Genomic DNA, 17,167 nt, shown 5'->3' with positions numbered 1-17,167 from the left:
GCGAATGATTTGGCCACCCAGATCGCATGACATGAATCCCATGGAATATTTATGGGACATAATCTAGACGTCAGTTCTTGCACAAAAACCTGCAGTGCCCGCATCTCGTGGTCGTGCGGTGGCGTTCTCGCTTCCCACGCCCGGGTTCCCTGGTTCGATTCCCGGCGGGGTCAGGGATTTTCTCTGCCTCGTGATGGCTGGGTGTTGTGTGCTGTTGTTAGGTTAGTTAGGTTTAAGTAGTTCAAAGTTCTAGGGGACTGATGACCATAGATGTTAAGTCCCATAGTGCTCAGAGCCATTTGAACCATTTTGAAAAACCTGCAGTTTCACAATTGTGGATGGCTATAGAGGAAGCAGCATGGCTCAGAATTTCTGCAAGGGAGTTCCAACGACTAGTTGAGTCTGTGGCATGTCCAGTTGCTGGACTACGCCGGGCAAAAGGAGGTCCGGCGCTATATTATGAGGTACCCCATGACTTTTGCCACCTCAGTGTAGGTTTTGTGTGGGACAGCTCTGATGAACTGTTACCAACCATGCTGATACCGAAGCCCTACACTACTTAGTTTTAAATACTATTGAAATAAAACTAAACAGAACAGGCCATGGAGGCCCAACAGTACCGACGGCCGCTGGGTCATCCTCAGCCCAAGGGCGTCACTGGATGCGGATATGGAGGGGTATGCGGTCAGCCTGTCGCTCTCCCGGCCGTATGTCAGTTTACGAGACCCGAGCCGCTACTTCTCCATCAAGTAGTTCCTCAGTGTCCCCCACAAGGTCAAGGTTTAGTCCGCTTGCCAACAGCGCTTGGCAGACCGAATCGTCACCCAACCAAGTGCTATCCCAGCCAGACAGCGCTTAACTTCGGTGATCTGACAGAAACCGGTGTTACCACTGCGGCAAAGCCGTTGGCTTTCTACATAGAAACAGCTTTTAAAAATAACTGAGGTGTCAGAGTACTCAAATAAGTTTAAGGAATGCAGCCGGGAGACGTCGGCAACAGCTGACATGTCGGCAGAAAAACACCCTGCTATTTTCTAGGCATATCTGCAACAAATAAGCGCTGTGCAAGGGAATTTAAAACCTCAGTTTCGAGAGACACTCCAGAAAGACAACACTCGCACATTCTGTACACACTAGCGCCATCGCAAACCAAAGATGACCAACGTCAGAAGTTACCAATACTGAAATTAATAATCAACGGCTGACGTAATATTAACTCTAGCCCTCTTCTTCTGGTAATGGAGAGAGCAGAATTACACGCAGAATTTAAACAAAAACCACCATCTCTATTTATAAAGTTACTTGGTAACTTAATAAAAAATCTCCCGTGGAAGACCTATTCCAATCAGCCAGTTACCAATACAATCGCGCAAATACACTGACGGAGAAAAAAAATCGCAACATCAAGGAGTTGTGCGACGTAAAAGAAAGAAAAGACCAGCGTGTTGGGCGTATAGCTCTGGCACACCGTGCATCTGCAGCAGGGATCTTCGAGCCAGATGCCCTGTAGCGTGCGTTCTACTAACTTGCAACTTCAGTAGAGAGTCAAGACGGAGCTCATTAGAGGGCAGCGTGGAGATCTGTTGTATTTTCTGATGAAAGCTGGTTCTTTGTCGGTGCCAGTGATGGTTGTGTGTTGGTTGACCTGCCTGCGTGCTAGACATGTTGGACCTACACCAGGAGTTATGGTCTGGAGTGCGATTTCGTATTACAGTAGGAGAACTCTCGTGGTTATCCCACGCACCATGACTGCAAATTTGTCCGTCAACCAAGTGATTCGACCTGTTGTGCTGGCATTCATCAACAGCGTTCCAACAACATAACGCTAGCCCACATACTGCTTTTGTAACCCAATATGCACTAAGGAGTGTTGACATGTTGCGTTGGCTACGTCTATCACCAGATCTGTCTGCAACGGAGCATGTATGGGACATCAACGCAAGACAGCAATGTACCAGCATTTCACATTTGCAATGGCTTATCCCGCGCTTACTTTAACTTGCGATCTTGCAGTGTTAATTACTTAAATATTTTACCTAGACAAATGTGTTCCCGAAACTGCATTACTCTACATTAATTATTTTTTAGTGTTGTGGCGTTTTTCCGTCAATGTCTACATCAAGTCACATTAGAGTGCAACATACAAGTGTATACCAGATGAAGGAAATAAAAACTAATTACAACTCATAACGTAAGAGGACACGAAATGTCAAACATGCACATGTAATCAGCAATATGTATGTAAGTAATGTATTAAAGAAATGAGTATCATGTGCTTGTTGTACGTAAAAGTAGTGTCTATTCATTGATCATACGAAAGAAGTTACTTAGAAAACCAGTTCATGCACAGGCGAGTGTCAACAAGTAGAGCGTTACGGGGATGTCTAGCAAACTCAAGTGGCAGACTCTGCATCGCGGTGTAGCTTGCTGTCCAGGTTTCGAGAGGGTGCGTTTCTGGATGAGGAATCGAATATATTGCTTCCCCCTACTTTTACCTCCCGAGGAGACCACGAATGTAAAATTAGAGAGATTCGAGCGCGCACGGAGGCTTTCCGGCAGTTGTTCTTTCCGCGAACCATACGCGACTGGAACAGAAAAGGGAGGTAATGACAGTGGCATGTAAAGTGCCCTCCGCCACACACCGTTGGGTGGCTTGCGGAGTATAAAAAATGATAATGAATAGTACATATCATAGTTAATTGCAAATATACAAAAAAATAATCATCTAATCGAAGATAAAGCGACTAACCACGCAAAGGCTGTTTACAGGCCACCTTAAGTGGTTAGGGTGTGATCCCCCTGTCGCGCTTAAGAAATCGCTAAAAACATTGGTAACAGCTTGGGCACTATGAATGTTTGTTATCAGCACGACAGTGCTCCCTGTCATAAAGCAGCATCCGTGAGGCAATAGTGTGTAGACGTAAGTGTTCAAGAAATGAACTCGCTTGCCCAGAGTCTCGGCTTAAGCCCAAAGCACACTTTCGTTCCAGACCCCAGCGTCCATCATCACTACATTCTATGGCTTCCGCTGCTGAGGAAGAATGGACTGGCCTACCTTCACAAACATTCAGGCAGCTCACTAAAAGTTTCCTCAGTAGAGTTCAAACCGTCATAAATGTGAAAGGTGCACACACCTAACAAGTGTCCAGATATTTTCGATCAGTTAGCGTATAGCAAAATGTTTTGTGAGAAGAGAGAAAGGAAATTTAAGACAGTTACTATGGAATAAAGACGATTTTTTTTTGTTTTTATTTCGATGAAACCTTGGATCGTACTGAAAAATTACTTTTAATCCCGGTTACTTGTGTTTAGCTAATCTTCTAATATTAATGAAGTCACATTTAAAAAAATATAAAGTAGGGTCAGATAGGGATTCAGTGGCCAAGAACCTTGAGACTGAGCTATCACATAAAAAGTAATCAATAACATTTTTTGTTGACCTGTGTTATGAAATTACGTGTAGTAACTTCAGACTAGATGTGAGTAAGCAAAGAGGCATCCTAATCATAGTACACGTAATTCTAGGGTGTTTCAAAAAATCACGTTGTGCGTTTGGTGAAACTAAAATGGTATTATTTATTATGAATTGCTGCCGTGAACTGGAAAGCTGATGCCCTATACTGATAGCTAATAGCACTCGCTGTTGCTATTGAAAACAAAACACGTGGTAAATCTGTGTTGCTACTCCACGATAATGCACCTGTGTATACGAATTGGGAACCACTTCTTCACCTTCCACGTTCACCGGAATTAACCCCTTCAGCTATCATCTTTTCCAGTATCTCTCCAACAAGATTCGTGGACAGTTGTTTCATTATGAACTTTCTCTTAGCTACGGGCTAACAGACTTCTTCAATTCGAAACCGTAACAATTGTACATGGGAATCACAGAACTCCTATCTGAATGCTGTCAGGCGCTCATTGAGAAAGATGGTGATCACACACGTAGTAGTGTATCAGTTTTGTTTTTGGGTATTCTGCGTTACATTGTATTGTAGTGTAATATAGTGCATTTTACAATAATAAAATAAAGTCTTGGCATTTTCAGAGTACTGGAGGGCGATCTGATTTAATTGTTAAAAACCATTAAAAGGCCAAGATCGCATAAAAAATTTCTTTATTTAACACGACACGTTTCAACAGTCATTGCTGTCATCTTCAGGTCTGTGCATCTACGTGGAATATGTCTCATAAGTTAAGGTGCAACATTTGATATAAAAGTTTTACTTTGTTATTATAAAAACCGGAAGTGGACATGTAGATTTACATACCTTCAACACCCTTTTGTCGTAAAACATTCATTTTACGCTGAACCTCACGCACAAGATGTTAAGTGGATAAAACTGAGCACATTATAAACGTTTGCAATGGCCAAAATATTTAAAAACGTAAATCACCTTTTTTTTCAGTACCCATTGTGGATGACGAACTGCGACTGTGATTTAAATTAGCGATTTATCTGGTAATAAGTATGCAACCAATCGCTTTTTTACGATTTATTCAACCATGACCATGTTTTCGAGCCACTGCTGGCTCATCATCAGATGGAAGTGTTACAAGAACGTTACGTTGTGCACAAAATGTAGCTAGATGCAATGCTGGTGCTGCTGGCGGGAATGACGAAAATTTAGTAATCGGTTACGAAACATTCACGAATCCGAAGCCGGCCGCGGTGGTCTAGCGGTTCTGGCGCTGCAGTCCGGAACCGCGGGACTGCTACGGTCGCAGGTTCGAATCCTGCCTCGGGCATGGGTGTGTGTGATGTCCTTAGGTTAGTTAGGTTTAAGTAGTTCTAAGTTCTAGGGGACTTATGACCTAAGATGTTGAGTCCCATAGTGCTCAGAGCCATTTGAACCATTTGAACGAATCCGAAGGTTTTTTATGTTTTAGGTACTTATAGTGCATTGCCTTGTGGTATCCATATCAGATCACTTCTTATAACGTACATTATTAAGATATGTACACAAATATACAAATTATTTCGCTTCACTTGGTTTTATACTCATTCACAGGAAGTAAACACTCGATATTTTTTACAAAGAATTAGTTTCGATCAACAATGACCTTCTTCAGACCTAAGAACAAGCTTGACGTAAAATGTTTCCAGAATCAGTCATCACTGTAATCAAATATGACAACATTTCCATACCTGAGTAAACGCAGCATACTACACAGTTCGTATCGTTGCGTATAAAGAAGGTACAGTCACATTAATTATGCGTATTCGTCCCAAAATTACAAGTTTTGAGTGCCATGGACATCATTACACTATACATGTTGCCACTTTAAGGTAGCGAAGTATACTGTAGTGCAGCGGCGAGTTATATGTCTGCTTTGTCGCATACTAGATGTCACTGTTGCACGTTAGTTCACATAACTTCAACAAAAATATTCATTGTAATTATATGTACAAAATGTTCCCCGCAGAATTTTGTGACGAAACTTGTGTGGCTAATTAATGTGACTATCATCTGCAGGGTTGGTGAGAAGCCCCCGTATCCACTAGTATCGAAGGCTAATTGATTTGGTTTGGAAATTTGTGTAAGGTCTTATGGGGCCAAACTGCTGAGGTCATCGGCCCCTAAGCCTACATACTACGTAATCTAACTTAAACTAACTTACGCTACGGACAACACACACACACCCATGCCCTAGGGAGGACTCGAACCTCCGACGGGGTGACCTGCACGGACCGTCACAAGGCGCCTTTGACCGCGCGGCTACTCCGCGCGGCTGGTTTGATTTGTTTTAACACAAGTACTTACTTACGTACTGAGTATCCAGTATATCAGTATGTTCCCGTTCATGCAGTAAACACATTTCCATACGTCTCCATGTTATTCTGTACATATTTTTAGTGTATCCAGTGTTATAGGGAGAAATGCATCCTCAATGGCATTGCACAGTTCTTCAGTTGTAGCGTAACGATGTGCAGATACATGCGTCTTATAACGAGTTGTCAGGTGTGGTATGTGTGGTGAGAATTTCTGGGGAGCTGGTGTTGCTGATGAGCCACGACATATCCTACGTCGTGGAAAGTTTCCATTTAGAAACTCGCACACTGCAAGACGGGTAGTGAGGAGGCGCTCCTTCCAGCTGCTATCATATGCGTTCTTTGAGGCCCCTTTCCTCAAGCTGAGGTACTAAATCACGTTTGTAGCATGTGTAAACAATGTGTGGCATTCACAGTCTCCTCAAAAAGTGCGGTCTAAGGAGATTCGCCCGCATCTCGTGGTCGTGCGGTAGCGTTCTCGCTTCCCACGCCCGGGTTCCCGGGTTCGATTCCCGGCGGGGTCAGGGATTTTCTCTGCCTCGTGATGGCTGGGTGTTGTGTGCTGTCCTTAGGTTAGTTAGGTTTAAGTAGTTCTAAGTTCTAGGGGACTTATGACCACAGCAGTTGAGTCCCATAGTGCTCAGAGCCATTTGAACCATTTTTTTAAGGAGATTCGTGATGTCATCGCTGCCAATCATTAAGCGAGGCGGGTTCCTTTCTAACTCGACTGTGTGTTTAGGATTCTCTTTGACCCAAGCGGCAATATTTCCAGCACGTGGCGGCGATAAATGGCACATAACCTTGGCGCTGTTTATTGCATTTGGAAATTGAGTTAATGAAACACGGCATGGTAAGACGGTCTGTGTCCGATAACTCGTTTACAAATATCGTTCGAAAGGTCTGACATTGAGTTTTTTTATGTGATCTCATATTATTGTCTTGGTATATCGGGTTCCGAGGTACTTTCACTTGTCGATGTTGTAGCAGGTTGTTCAATGGAAGCAGAGACTCTGGTACAAATTTCTTCTTGTGTCTTCTTCACTCCACCGCGCGGTCCGTCTTTAACGCTGCTAAAAGCAAAAGCACGTCTTTTCCAATCCAAAAGTGTAGCCTTTCGTGGTGGTGTCTTATTAAATCGTTCCAGGAATACACCCATAATCTGTCTCATCGCCTGCGCTGTGTGTTGTTGTTCGAGCATCCACCCACTTCTCACTAAGTGCTCGTGTGTAGTATAACTATCACCACTCTGCCATGGCTACGAATTAAAACTCGACTGTGACTGCGATAGCACATAAACATGAATTCCAGGAGCTGATTCCAACAAACTGATAAAAAGTATCCAACATGCATAATAACATTTGATATTAAACAGGGGTGACAGGGGTACGATGGCTTCTCGCCAGGCCTGTGTATACGCAATGACGCATTTACTAAGGTGTACAGTTGTTGTATATTTGCTTACAGTGATTTCTGGTTCTGTATTTTGTGTAATTCGGAAACATTTTGCGTCACGGTACCTGTGTATGCTTATTTTTATGTCTGAATATGGTCACTGTTGATTGTAATTATTCGTAACCTGAACCGGCCAGAGTGGCCGAGTGGTTCTAGGCGCTGCAGTCTGGAACCGCGCGACCGCTACGGACGCAGGTTCGAATCCTGCCTCGGGCATGGATGTGTGTGATGTCCTTAAGTTAGTTAGGTTTAAGTAGTTCTAAGTTCTAGGAGACTGACGACCTCAGAAGTTAAGTCCCATAGCGCTCAGAGCCATTTGAACCATTTGAACATAACCTGAATGATAAACATTTTTGATCCGTGCCTGGATTTATAATAAAAAAATAACTTCTGGATAACTCAAGAACCTTAGATGTGACAGTGTCGCAACTCGTAATTTTACTGTAGCTAATAAGTGCTATGGTCACGTCACGAACGAAAGAGCAGTTTCAGGAATGAGTGTTTCTCTCGCTAAGACTGTTTGTGTGTGTTTGCCAGGCCCGGAGTACTGGGGAGGCCTGTGTAAGACGGGCAGCGAGCAGTCGCCGGTGGAGCTGGACTCGGCGAGCGCCTCCGTGGTCAACCACCCGCCGCTCGTCTTCTTCGGCTACGCCACCACCAGCCCGGCCAGCGCTGTCAACAACGGCCACAGCGGTGAGTACAGACAGCACTCTGCCAAACACTGTGGGTGGGACGACACATTTGTACATCACAGATAGGGTCCCGTGACACGTGCGCTGGTCCGTACGGGCCACAGGCCAACCAGTCAGCGTGTCCCCCCCCCCCCCCCCCTACCGTCCTAGCCCCAGTTAACGATCTGACAAGGAACCCCCTGAGTGGGAGCTTACAAGTTCAATCTTTAGTAAGGCTCATTTGAAAGTGATGTGTTAACAATTATGACAGCAAAAAAATGACTCACAATGTTCATCAGGACGGTGACAGAAAATTAGTGTACACCAGATGCAGAGATCAATATTCAATGTCGTATTACACTTTATAAAGTGAACATCGTCCATATATGAAGAATGTTCAGAACAAACCATTAACTTGCTCCACGAACACCGAATGAAAAATGCGCCCCACTGTGATCAGAATGGTTTGCACCATCAATACCGAAGGCGAATTCCTTGGGATTTACGAAATGTACAGGATGTTCAGCCAGGTATCCACTCTTAAGGAATATGGTTCAAATGGCTCTGAGCACTACGGGACTTAACATCTGAGGTCATCAGTCCCCTAGAACTTAGAACTACATAAACCTAACTAAGCTAAGGACACCACACACATCCATGCCCGAGGGAGGATTCGAACCCGCGCGACCGTAGCAGTCGCGCGGTTCCGGACTGAAGCGCCTAGAACCGCTCGGCCACCTCGGCCGGCTGTTAAGGAATACATATAGAATTATTTTGGTGTAAGGAGGTGATGAGAATTGATGGAATGCAATGGCGGATACAGAAAAACGTTAATCAGGGGGCGCTGAAGATAACTTGAGCTACCTTTACTTTTACCATAGTAAAAAATAGTCACGGCACATGAAAAGTTTGAGAAAGTTTTATTTAAGCTGATTATACACATATACAAGACAATGCCATCTTACGATATAAAGAAGTTACAATTGTGATTTTCTTCCTTAGATTACGAATTCTATGCGCCTATTCTTCCTGGCAAATTGGTTAATTGCATCGTCAATACAACGACCAATGTCAGGGTGAGTGTTCAACAGAGCTAAGCCATCAAGTCGATCCTCTTTCATTGCTGACCTCAGTCATGTCTTTGTACACCGCACTGTTGAAAAACTTCTTTCTACTGTAGCAATAGATGTAGGTAGACAAGCAGATATTTTGTGCAGCGTGTGCAAAGTAGGATAGTCAGATCTAGGACAGACAGACAACGCTTGCATAACAGAATCACGATCATTAAGGGCGTTTAGGCTCGTTTGCTTGTATTGAAGAACCTCTCCCATTAATCTCTTTTTGGTCATAAAGAGTGATTCTTCTTCAAAGAACGGTAGTTCAGTTAAACACTGATTCAATTTATGTGCCAGATCACTAGAACGGGCGCGACTTTTCTCGTAGGTACACTATGTGCCAGACAGAAATATATAAAATACGATGACGCGGACGCGCGTGCTACATAGGAAAGTGCAACTACTCGATAACTCAATTCAGTCGAGTCGAATGACGAAAGAAACGAACGAATAGCGTGGGGTCCTACTGGCGGGGGCGGCGCGAGTGGCAATGAGGGCGGCCTCGCAAGGGGGGACGCGCGTGCGCCGCCCGCCCCTCATATGTATCTGCCACTGGACGAATGTGATGGCATGCAACTGAAAGCGAAGCAGTCTGTCGTGGAGCATATTGTGAAAACGGCTATCCCTAAAGCTATAGTTGCAGATATGGCGATAATATATTTTACAGGCACAGAAAAAACAAACATCCAGAGACTGAATTCGTCCAGTGGCTCCAGGTGATAAGAACTGCAATGTCACACACGTTTCAGGAGGGATAGTTGGCTGTAAAGGAGCATGATTTTTATACACAGATCAGGATCAGGCAAAAGCAAGTTACTTGGCCAAAAATAGCAATGCTCACGCTGCAGCTGTAGTTATCTTAGGCCCATTTTCTGACTCTTGCTTGCTGTGAAGTAAATATTCACTACTGCCCTTGAAAGATCGCGCACACAAGAAAGAATCCGAAGGGGCAGAGTACCTCCAACTCCTCGCAACGCAATAGATAACTTTCCAGGCAGATTACCACCCCGATTAATGTTTGACATGCTTGCATACAAACGCGTTAAGTTATTGATGTTAGTTGATCTTGATGCAACTCTTTTGGTATATCTTATTTCCAAGGTTCCTTTCATATGTATTTCCTCTTCAAATGTCGACTTGTGGGAGTTAAAAACAAATTCCTTACTGAACGATGGGATAAGTTTGCTTATCTAATCTACAAATTTTCTGGATGATTCCGCAATTCGCTGTGCGTTGTCAAGTAGACGCTTTGTTTGAAATTTCGTTACCTTACGTCTTCCAATTCTGTAGCAGTTTCTCAAGGTATGCAACCAGCCACTGCTTCCCTTGAAATCACTGAAATCTATATCACGTGCAATTTGATGTGCATCACGCAGTAGGTCACTATCTTGCACATCCGGCAAATTGTACCGAGCATCCTTGAAGAGCGCAAACACTAGTTTCTCTAACGAGTGCGCCGTGTCCTCCCTTGAATGTCTGTGGTTTTTTTTTTTTTTTTTACCACGCTGCGAATGATTTACCATGCTTCTTGGACACCGAGTTTCACTGAAGACCCGCCGCGCCACACAGAACGGACTATCACAGCAGGACAGCTCGCCGAGTCTGTGAGATCACCTGCCCCCTGCGCCGTGCGCTCTGGTCGCGGTATTCACTGTATCAGCCGGCTGCCTGTCCTCCACTGCGCCTTGCACCTGTCTGCGATGTTCCAAAACTTACGGGAAGAAAATGACTATTTTGCTCTGTGTACCACGTGACTTCTTATATGCTACAATGGAATGTAAAGGAGCCTTCGAAAGGTAATTCTTTAATGCGCAATAATACTGCGTCGATATATTACGCGAAAGTGCGAAACCAAGAGCAGCACATATTATTCGGCAGTATTTATGCCCAGAACGCTTGAGCTAGAACTCTTGTCCTCGTAGTGAATAAATCGGCTTTCGTTGATGTATAACTCGTTTGTATAACGATGGAGTTGCTTGCACTGCAAAACCCTAGCATATTTCAAACAGAACGGACGAAATAAGGGCTTCCAAAAAACATTTAAATGGACCAGAGGCCCATTCCCTGCAGCATAGATTCGTAAACCAAAATAATACCTAATTAACAAATTAAACAAGTGAACTGTGTAATTTATCTTGTACATGCGTTATTTTTATGTATTTCTCTACTGAACAACTGTTGCGAACGAAATAACACAATTATTTATTGATTGAAAGCTTAAATGGTCTTATGTCTGTGATCTGACAACTACTACAAGGAAAAAAGTGTATATTCACTAGACAGTTAACTTGGTCTTATTTGCCACTCCTGTAAAATTCCTATAAGTAAAACGTTTCTGCTAACTGCCATGACCTATGATCTTCATTTCCTCTGTTGTTGTAGACAATCAAGTATCTAGCTTTACAGTGATGTATTTCATTTCGAAAAGTACCACAAGGTGCTTTAATAGACACTGATCAACCAGAACATTATGACCATAGGCCTACTATCGATATAAACCAGTCCAGGCGATAGCAGCGTCACCTGGCGAGGAATGACTTCCAGTCAGACACACGCACGGTGCATGTAGTACCAGTGAACTTGCTGTTCTTGTGTAGAATGGGATAGGCGCACGGTTTATCTGAGTTTGACTGAAGGAAAATTGTGATGGCCCAGAGACTCGGATCGAGCATTTCGGAAACTGTATGACTTGTCGGGTGTTCTATGAGTGCTGTGTTGACTGTCTTAAACACGGGGCAAAACCAAAGTGAAACCACGTCCAGACGTCGTGGGATTGGGCGGCCACCCCTTGTTACAGCTGTCGGACGTCGTAGGCTTGGCAAACTGGTTCAAATGCTCCAAATGGCTCTACGCACTATGGGACATAACATCTGAGGTCATTAGTCCCCTAGACGTAGATTTACTTAAACCTAACTAACCTAAGGACATCACACACATCCATGCCCGAGGCTGGATTCGAACCTGCGACCGCAGCAGCAGCGCGGTTCCGGACTGAAGCGCCTAGAACCGCTCGGCCACAGCCGCCGGCGGCAAACTGGTAAAACAGGACAGACGGCGAATTGTGGCGGAACCAATATCAGATTTAACGCTGGGAAAAGTGCATGTGTATCTGAACACACAGTGTGCCGAACATTCCCAACGATGGGCCTCTGTAGCCAACGACCCTTGCGTGTCCCAATGTTAACATCACGACATACAGAACTACGATTGAAATGGGCACGTAGCCATCGACACTGGACGTTGGCGCAGTGGCAAAGTGTTGCGTGGTCTGATGCATCCCGATACCTTCTTCATCATGCCGATGGGAGGATTCGAATTCATCGTTTTCCAGCAGAATAGCTCCATGACAACTTTACTGCACGACTGCGACTAGCTGACGGCGGCTCCATTATGCTCTGGGGAACACTAATGTGGGCATCCATGGGTTCAGTGGAGCTTGTGCTCCATGACGGCCAAGGAGTGTTGTAACTGTTTTCAGACCATGGGCATCCCTCCATGACGAACATGTTCCCCAACAGCAGCGACATTTTTCAGCACGATAATGCGCTACGTCACAAGACCAGGAGTGTGATGGAGTGATTTGAGGAACATAGTGGCGAGTCTCAGTTGATGTGCAGGCCTCCAAACTCGCCAAATCGGAGCCCGACCTAACACTTCTGGGATGTGATGAGCACGGCGTCAGAGTTCGTTGCCCCCTCCCCGAAATTTACGGGAATTGGGTGACTTGTGCGTCCAGATGTGCTGCCAACTCCCTCTAGCGACCTACCAAGACCTCATTGCTTACATGCCGTGATGCGTTGCTGCTGTTATCCGTGCCAAAGGTCAACATACAGGGTATTAGGTAGGAGGTCATAATGTTCTGGCTGACTTTGTACATCCTCCAGCACACTGCCTGATGTTTTGTCATTTACTTTTTTCAGTTCTTTGTGTCAATTCGTTCGGAGCAAATGGAATTTCTCTCGGTCTCGCCGGGAACTGCCGACTATTTCGCAATACTACCCTTGTAAAGTGAGAGATTAAATGAATGTCAAGTTCGCACATTACATGAGAGATTTTATACATCGAAACAGGAAGGTGAATATGTCACCTGACATACTTTGGCGAAAATGAGGAGACTTGCCTATTGAAATGTACAGTATGCAGTGCAAAGGGATGACACTCAGTCGACAGTATTAACACACTGAATATAAATCCTGCATGTCAATGAGCAAGAGAAGAAAAAACCTGCTGGAGGAAACGTCTGAGTTGGGAGCAGATGCGAGCTGCGATGTCACAGCCCGGGTACATCGGAACGCTCTTAAAGCGACCGGTGGCGAGAGACAACGGACGCTGTGGGTGACTCATCGAAGAGGGCAGGTAGTGAGCCAGTGGTACGAAGAGAATCTTTAGGAAACTGTGTTGGAGAATTTCCAGATAGATACAAACAGACCAACGACACAGTCGATCACGTGAACTGTGCGTGATATGCTCATGATGTACGAGTGTAACTTTTAGGCGTCTGGAGCTGGCACAAAATCTCTGTTTGGCTGCCATGAACTAGGGAGGGGTAAAGTGCTGAAATTTCGACGCAGTTTGATGGTAGGCCCTTTGGAATTGGCAGAGTTGGTTTCCACAAGATGAAAGGAACGCTCCTTATGGTTGGAAAAACCGTGACGTGGAGCATGAAAGGGCCCAGGTGAGGCACAGTTTTGCTACGAGAGACACAAGACCGAAAATATCAGGGACTCTCCTCTGAAACAGGATAAAGTGCAGAACAGGGCACCTCACGCTCTGTACGATCCAAAGGAGGAATTTTGCGTGCACACTGCGTTTACTGCGCTGAAATTCAGCTAGATATTAGCTGTAGCATCGTTGAGCTCCAACAGCGAAGAAACGAAACAGCCACATAGTTAATTGTTTTTGCGAGAACTGAGAGGGCACTGTAATATGCACGCTGCTCCTTCCATGCACGTGCATATCGCCACATTTCAAGACTAGGGATGAGTGCATGTTTTCTCGCCTAACGAGAAACATAGGACAGTTTCTGCTGATAAAATCAGCGAAGATTTTGATTAGCTTTTATAGGACTTTCAGAGGGCGAGAGCAGCCATGCAGCCAACATCTCATCGCAGCTATGGTAAATACCGCTAACAGAGGAGTAAACTTGCCGGTTCACCAGCTTGCGGACACTGTGAACTCGAGCAACCTTGAGTAATCTTTTGCTCAGCTTGTCACCAAAACTGACCATTCTCCGTAGACTTGATTGTCATCCTAAATAGTACCGAACTTAGAACCGGAATCGGATGATTTGTCGTAATATTGTCCAACTTCACGAAGTAGTAGTAAGAATAATTTTGTAGAGAACTTTCTGGTTAAAATTTGGTATTGTTGTGTTCAGAGTTATTTCGATTAAACAGGACGAAATGCGTTATATTGCCAACTGCTCTAACATTGTCATGTTACAACCTATGTAAATTCGAGTATTTCTTTGACAATAATCCTGAATTAAAAACCATTTGTGTACAGCTAAACACCGTTGTGCTCTGTCATAGAATAAGGGCCCACTCCTTACCCCAGTCATTTATTCTATAGACGCCAATGCACCCACAGAGTGTTTTTGCTAATGTCTGACGATAGAGAGAAGGAGTGGAGTGTCAGACCCTGTATAATGTACTGCGCAATATATAGAGTGAGCATCAATCTTTTAATGCTCTGCTGTCTCCTTCAATATAATCCGGAAACAGTCAATATCGCTGTCAAACAGTGAGAATTATTGCGCAATACTCAATTGTTTCGCAATAAACATTGAGCGTCTGAGAGTCTCATTACATTCTTAATCTTAACGATTCCACCCTGCAATAATACAAGGCTTGATTTGCGCTATGTGTGAATTAAGAAGTGTAATTAGAAGACAGGACACTATGCTGCAGTAGAGCAGCTTGTTTATTTACTGCTGGTTTCAATCAACGACCATCATGTGGTACTGATCAACGTTAAAATACAAAATTGAGAACAAAATCTCAGTGTACAAAACATCATAAAGACTGAAAATATAAAGTATTTTTTACGAAAAACTGACCAATACAAGTCACTTGTCAATCATGTTGAACCATAAAATTGCATTAGCTGCCAATCTCGTGAATAATGACACATAAGAACAGTAATTTTCTCACTTTAGCAAGCTTCGTCATGCACATGTAAAAGTAAACTGTACATCTGTGGCCTAGATATAGCACGAATAACCAAAGTACTCGCAACCTCAAAGATAATGCCACAAAGATGTTCCGTCAGTATGAGCCGTGAAACACAAAGATAACTTTAACATAAAAAGTAACCATAATTATTGCGATTGCAGTAAAGTCATAAGCAATATTTGTACAATGACAACTTAATGAAATGTAACCAGTGACAAAATCCATTGAAATATAACTAAAGCAATGGTGCCAACGGTATATATCATTCGTAATTCCTGAATAAAGTATACAGTTTTGTGTATCACATTTCCCAACAGGCAGAGACTCAGGAACAAATGGTTAAAGCTGAGGTTCCCAGTATTTACATGATCATAGATATAAGAAAAAAACTAACCAGGATTAATAGTACAAGCTACACAATCTTAAAACTCAATGGCGTAATAAAGGGTGCCTTAGTGACAGTATGCAGAACATCTGTCAATAAAAGTATTGTTTCATGTCCATATGTATGGGTAAAGAAGCGTAGCACGTTACATTTAACTTACGGTCAAACAGGAATTATATGGAATACGTTTCCCAAGAGGGATCATTACACAATATCAAAATGCGTCAGATCAATATGGAACATCAGGGAAACGACAGATGAGCTTATAATAATTATTCAGAAACAATGGAGAACAGGGGTCATCCGATTTAGGCAACTGAACATTGTATACAGTGGACTGGACCATGTCAACAAATGGATAATTAAAGCAGTGGATTTCGACAAACTTTTTGCATACTATACGCTGTTCATGATAAGAATAAACCTGATGTGAACATTATACCGTGTATTCTTCCGCGTTTGCTTGAAACTCATTGGATTTCGTTTCACGTGGAACGGAAGACGTTTCACGGAACCGGAAGCCTAGCTGTGTTCCGTACAATGAAGTGCGATCTTAAGGATACGTTTTCTGCCATGTTACAAGCACATAGACTGAGCGATAATGCGGGACAACAGCGCTACCGCCGCATTAAACTTGGTCAGTGCTGGCCAGCCAAGCTGGTGCAACTAACCTGCAATGATTTGAGCAGTTGCAATTCAGACGTAAAAAGAGACGAGCAAAGGAACAATAGAGCTTTGAATGTCATTTAACTCTGAAAGAGAATGAAATAATATTCGGCAAATCTCCAGCGCTAACGCATGCTTCTAAGGTGATTAGACGGAAAGCATAAAATGTTCCGTTGTTACCTAACGTAGTGTTATAATTACAGACAAGAGTGATGAAAATTCCTAACTTAAACAAAGGGTAATTCTTCTGATGTGTGATGCAAAAGCATACTGCAGGGATTTCACTATACTGTTGAATACTGAGGCTACTGAAGGTATTAATTACAGTCAGTCGTCTGGTAATCTCGTAGCTCCTTCCTCATCCGAACGCGAGAAATACATTTCACTTCTAGAACTGTCATCTGCTACGTTTATAACGAGTCGAGCAACAACAGAATCCACGAAGCAACCAGGGGTCACATTTCCTCCTCTTCTTTGAAGACGTGCAGTTAGTTCTATATCCCGCCAGCGTTCGATAATGACACGTGAAAAAGTTGCGTGTGCTAGTTCCAGTGCGTCTGGCAGCTTAACAGTCTTGTTATTTCTCGGGCCAAATGCCATACTTTGGCTCCATGTCAGTTCTTTTGGGTTCATATTGAAATAGTACAGTGGCAAATGTAGAAATGCAGCATTTGTATGTACTCAGGTGTATTCCTTTCAATAAAATGATTTCAAAGTCGGTATTACGCAGGTTTCAACAGGGTCAGACCTGGAACTCTTTATAGCTACACTACTGGCAATTAAAATTGCTACACCACGAAGATGACGTGCTACAGACGCGAAATTTAACCGACAGGAAGAAGGTGCTGTGATATGTAAATGATTAGCTTTTCAGAGCATTCACACAAGGTTGGCGCCGGTGGCGACACCTACAACGTGCTGACGTGAGGAAA

The 17,167-nt window shown here is 43.7% G+C and overlaps 1 protein-coding gene across 1 annotated transcript in view; it reads left to right on the top strand.

Annotated features, from left to right (window-relative positions):
• Positions 1–17,167, top strand: part of LOC126467365 (putative carbonic anhydrase 3) — a 506,280-nt gene that overhangs the window by 337,503 nt on the left and 151,610 nt on the right. Inside the window, exon 3 of the mRNA XM_050096456.1 lies at positions 7,763–7,918. Coding sequence (XP_049952413.1) covers positions 7,763–7,918 — 156 coding nt within the window. The remainder of the gene's footprint in view (positions 1–7,762; positions 7,919–17,167) is intronic.

This window comes from Schistocerca serialis, chromosome 1 (genome assembly GCF_023864345.2).
Source record: "Schistocerca serialis cubense isolate TAMUIC-IGC-003099 chromosome 1, iqSchSeri2.2, whole genome shotgun sequence".
Lineage (NCBI taxonomy): Eukaryota > Metazoa > Arthropoda > Insecta > Orthoptera > Acrididae > Schistocerca > Schistocerca serialis.
Note: the sequence above shows the minus strand (reverse complement) of the source record. Positions and strands in the feature narration are given on the sequence as shown.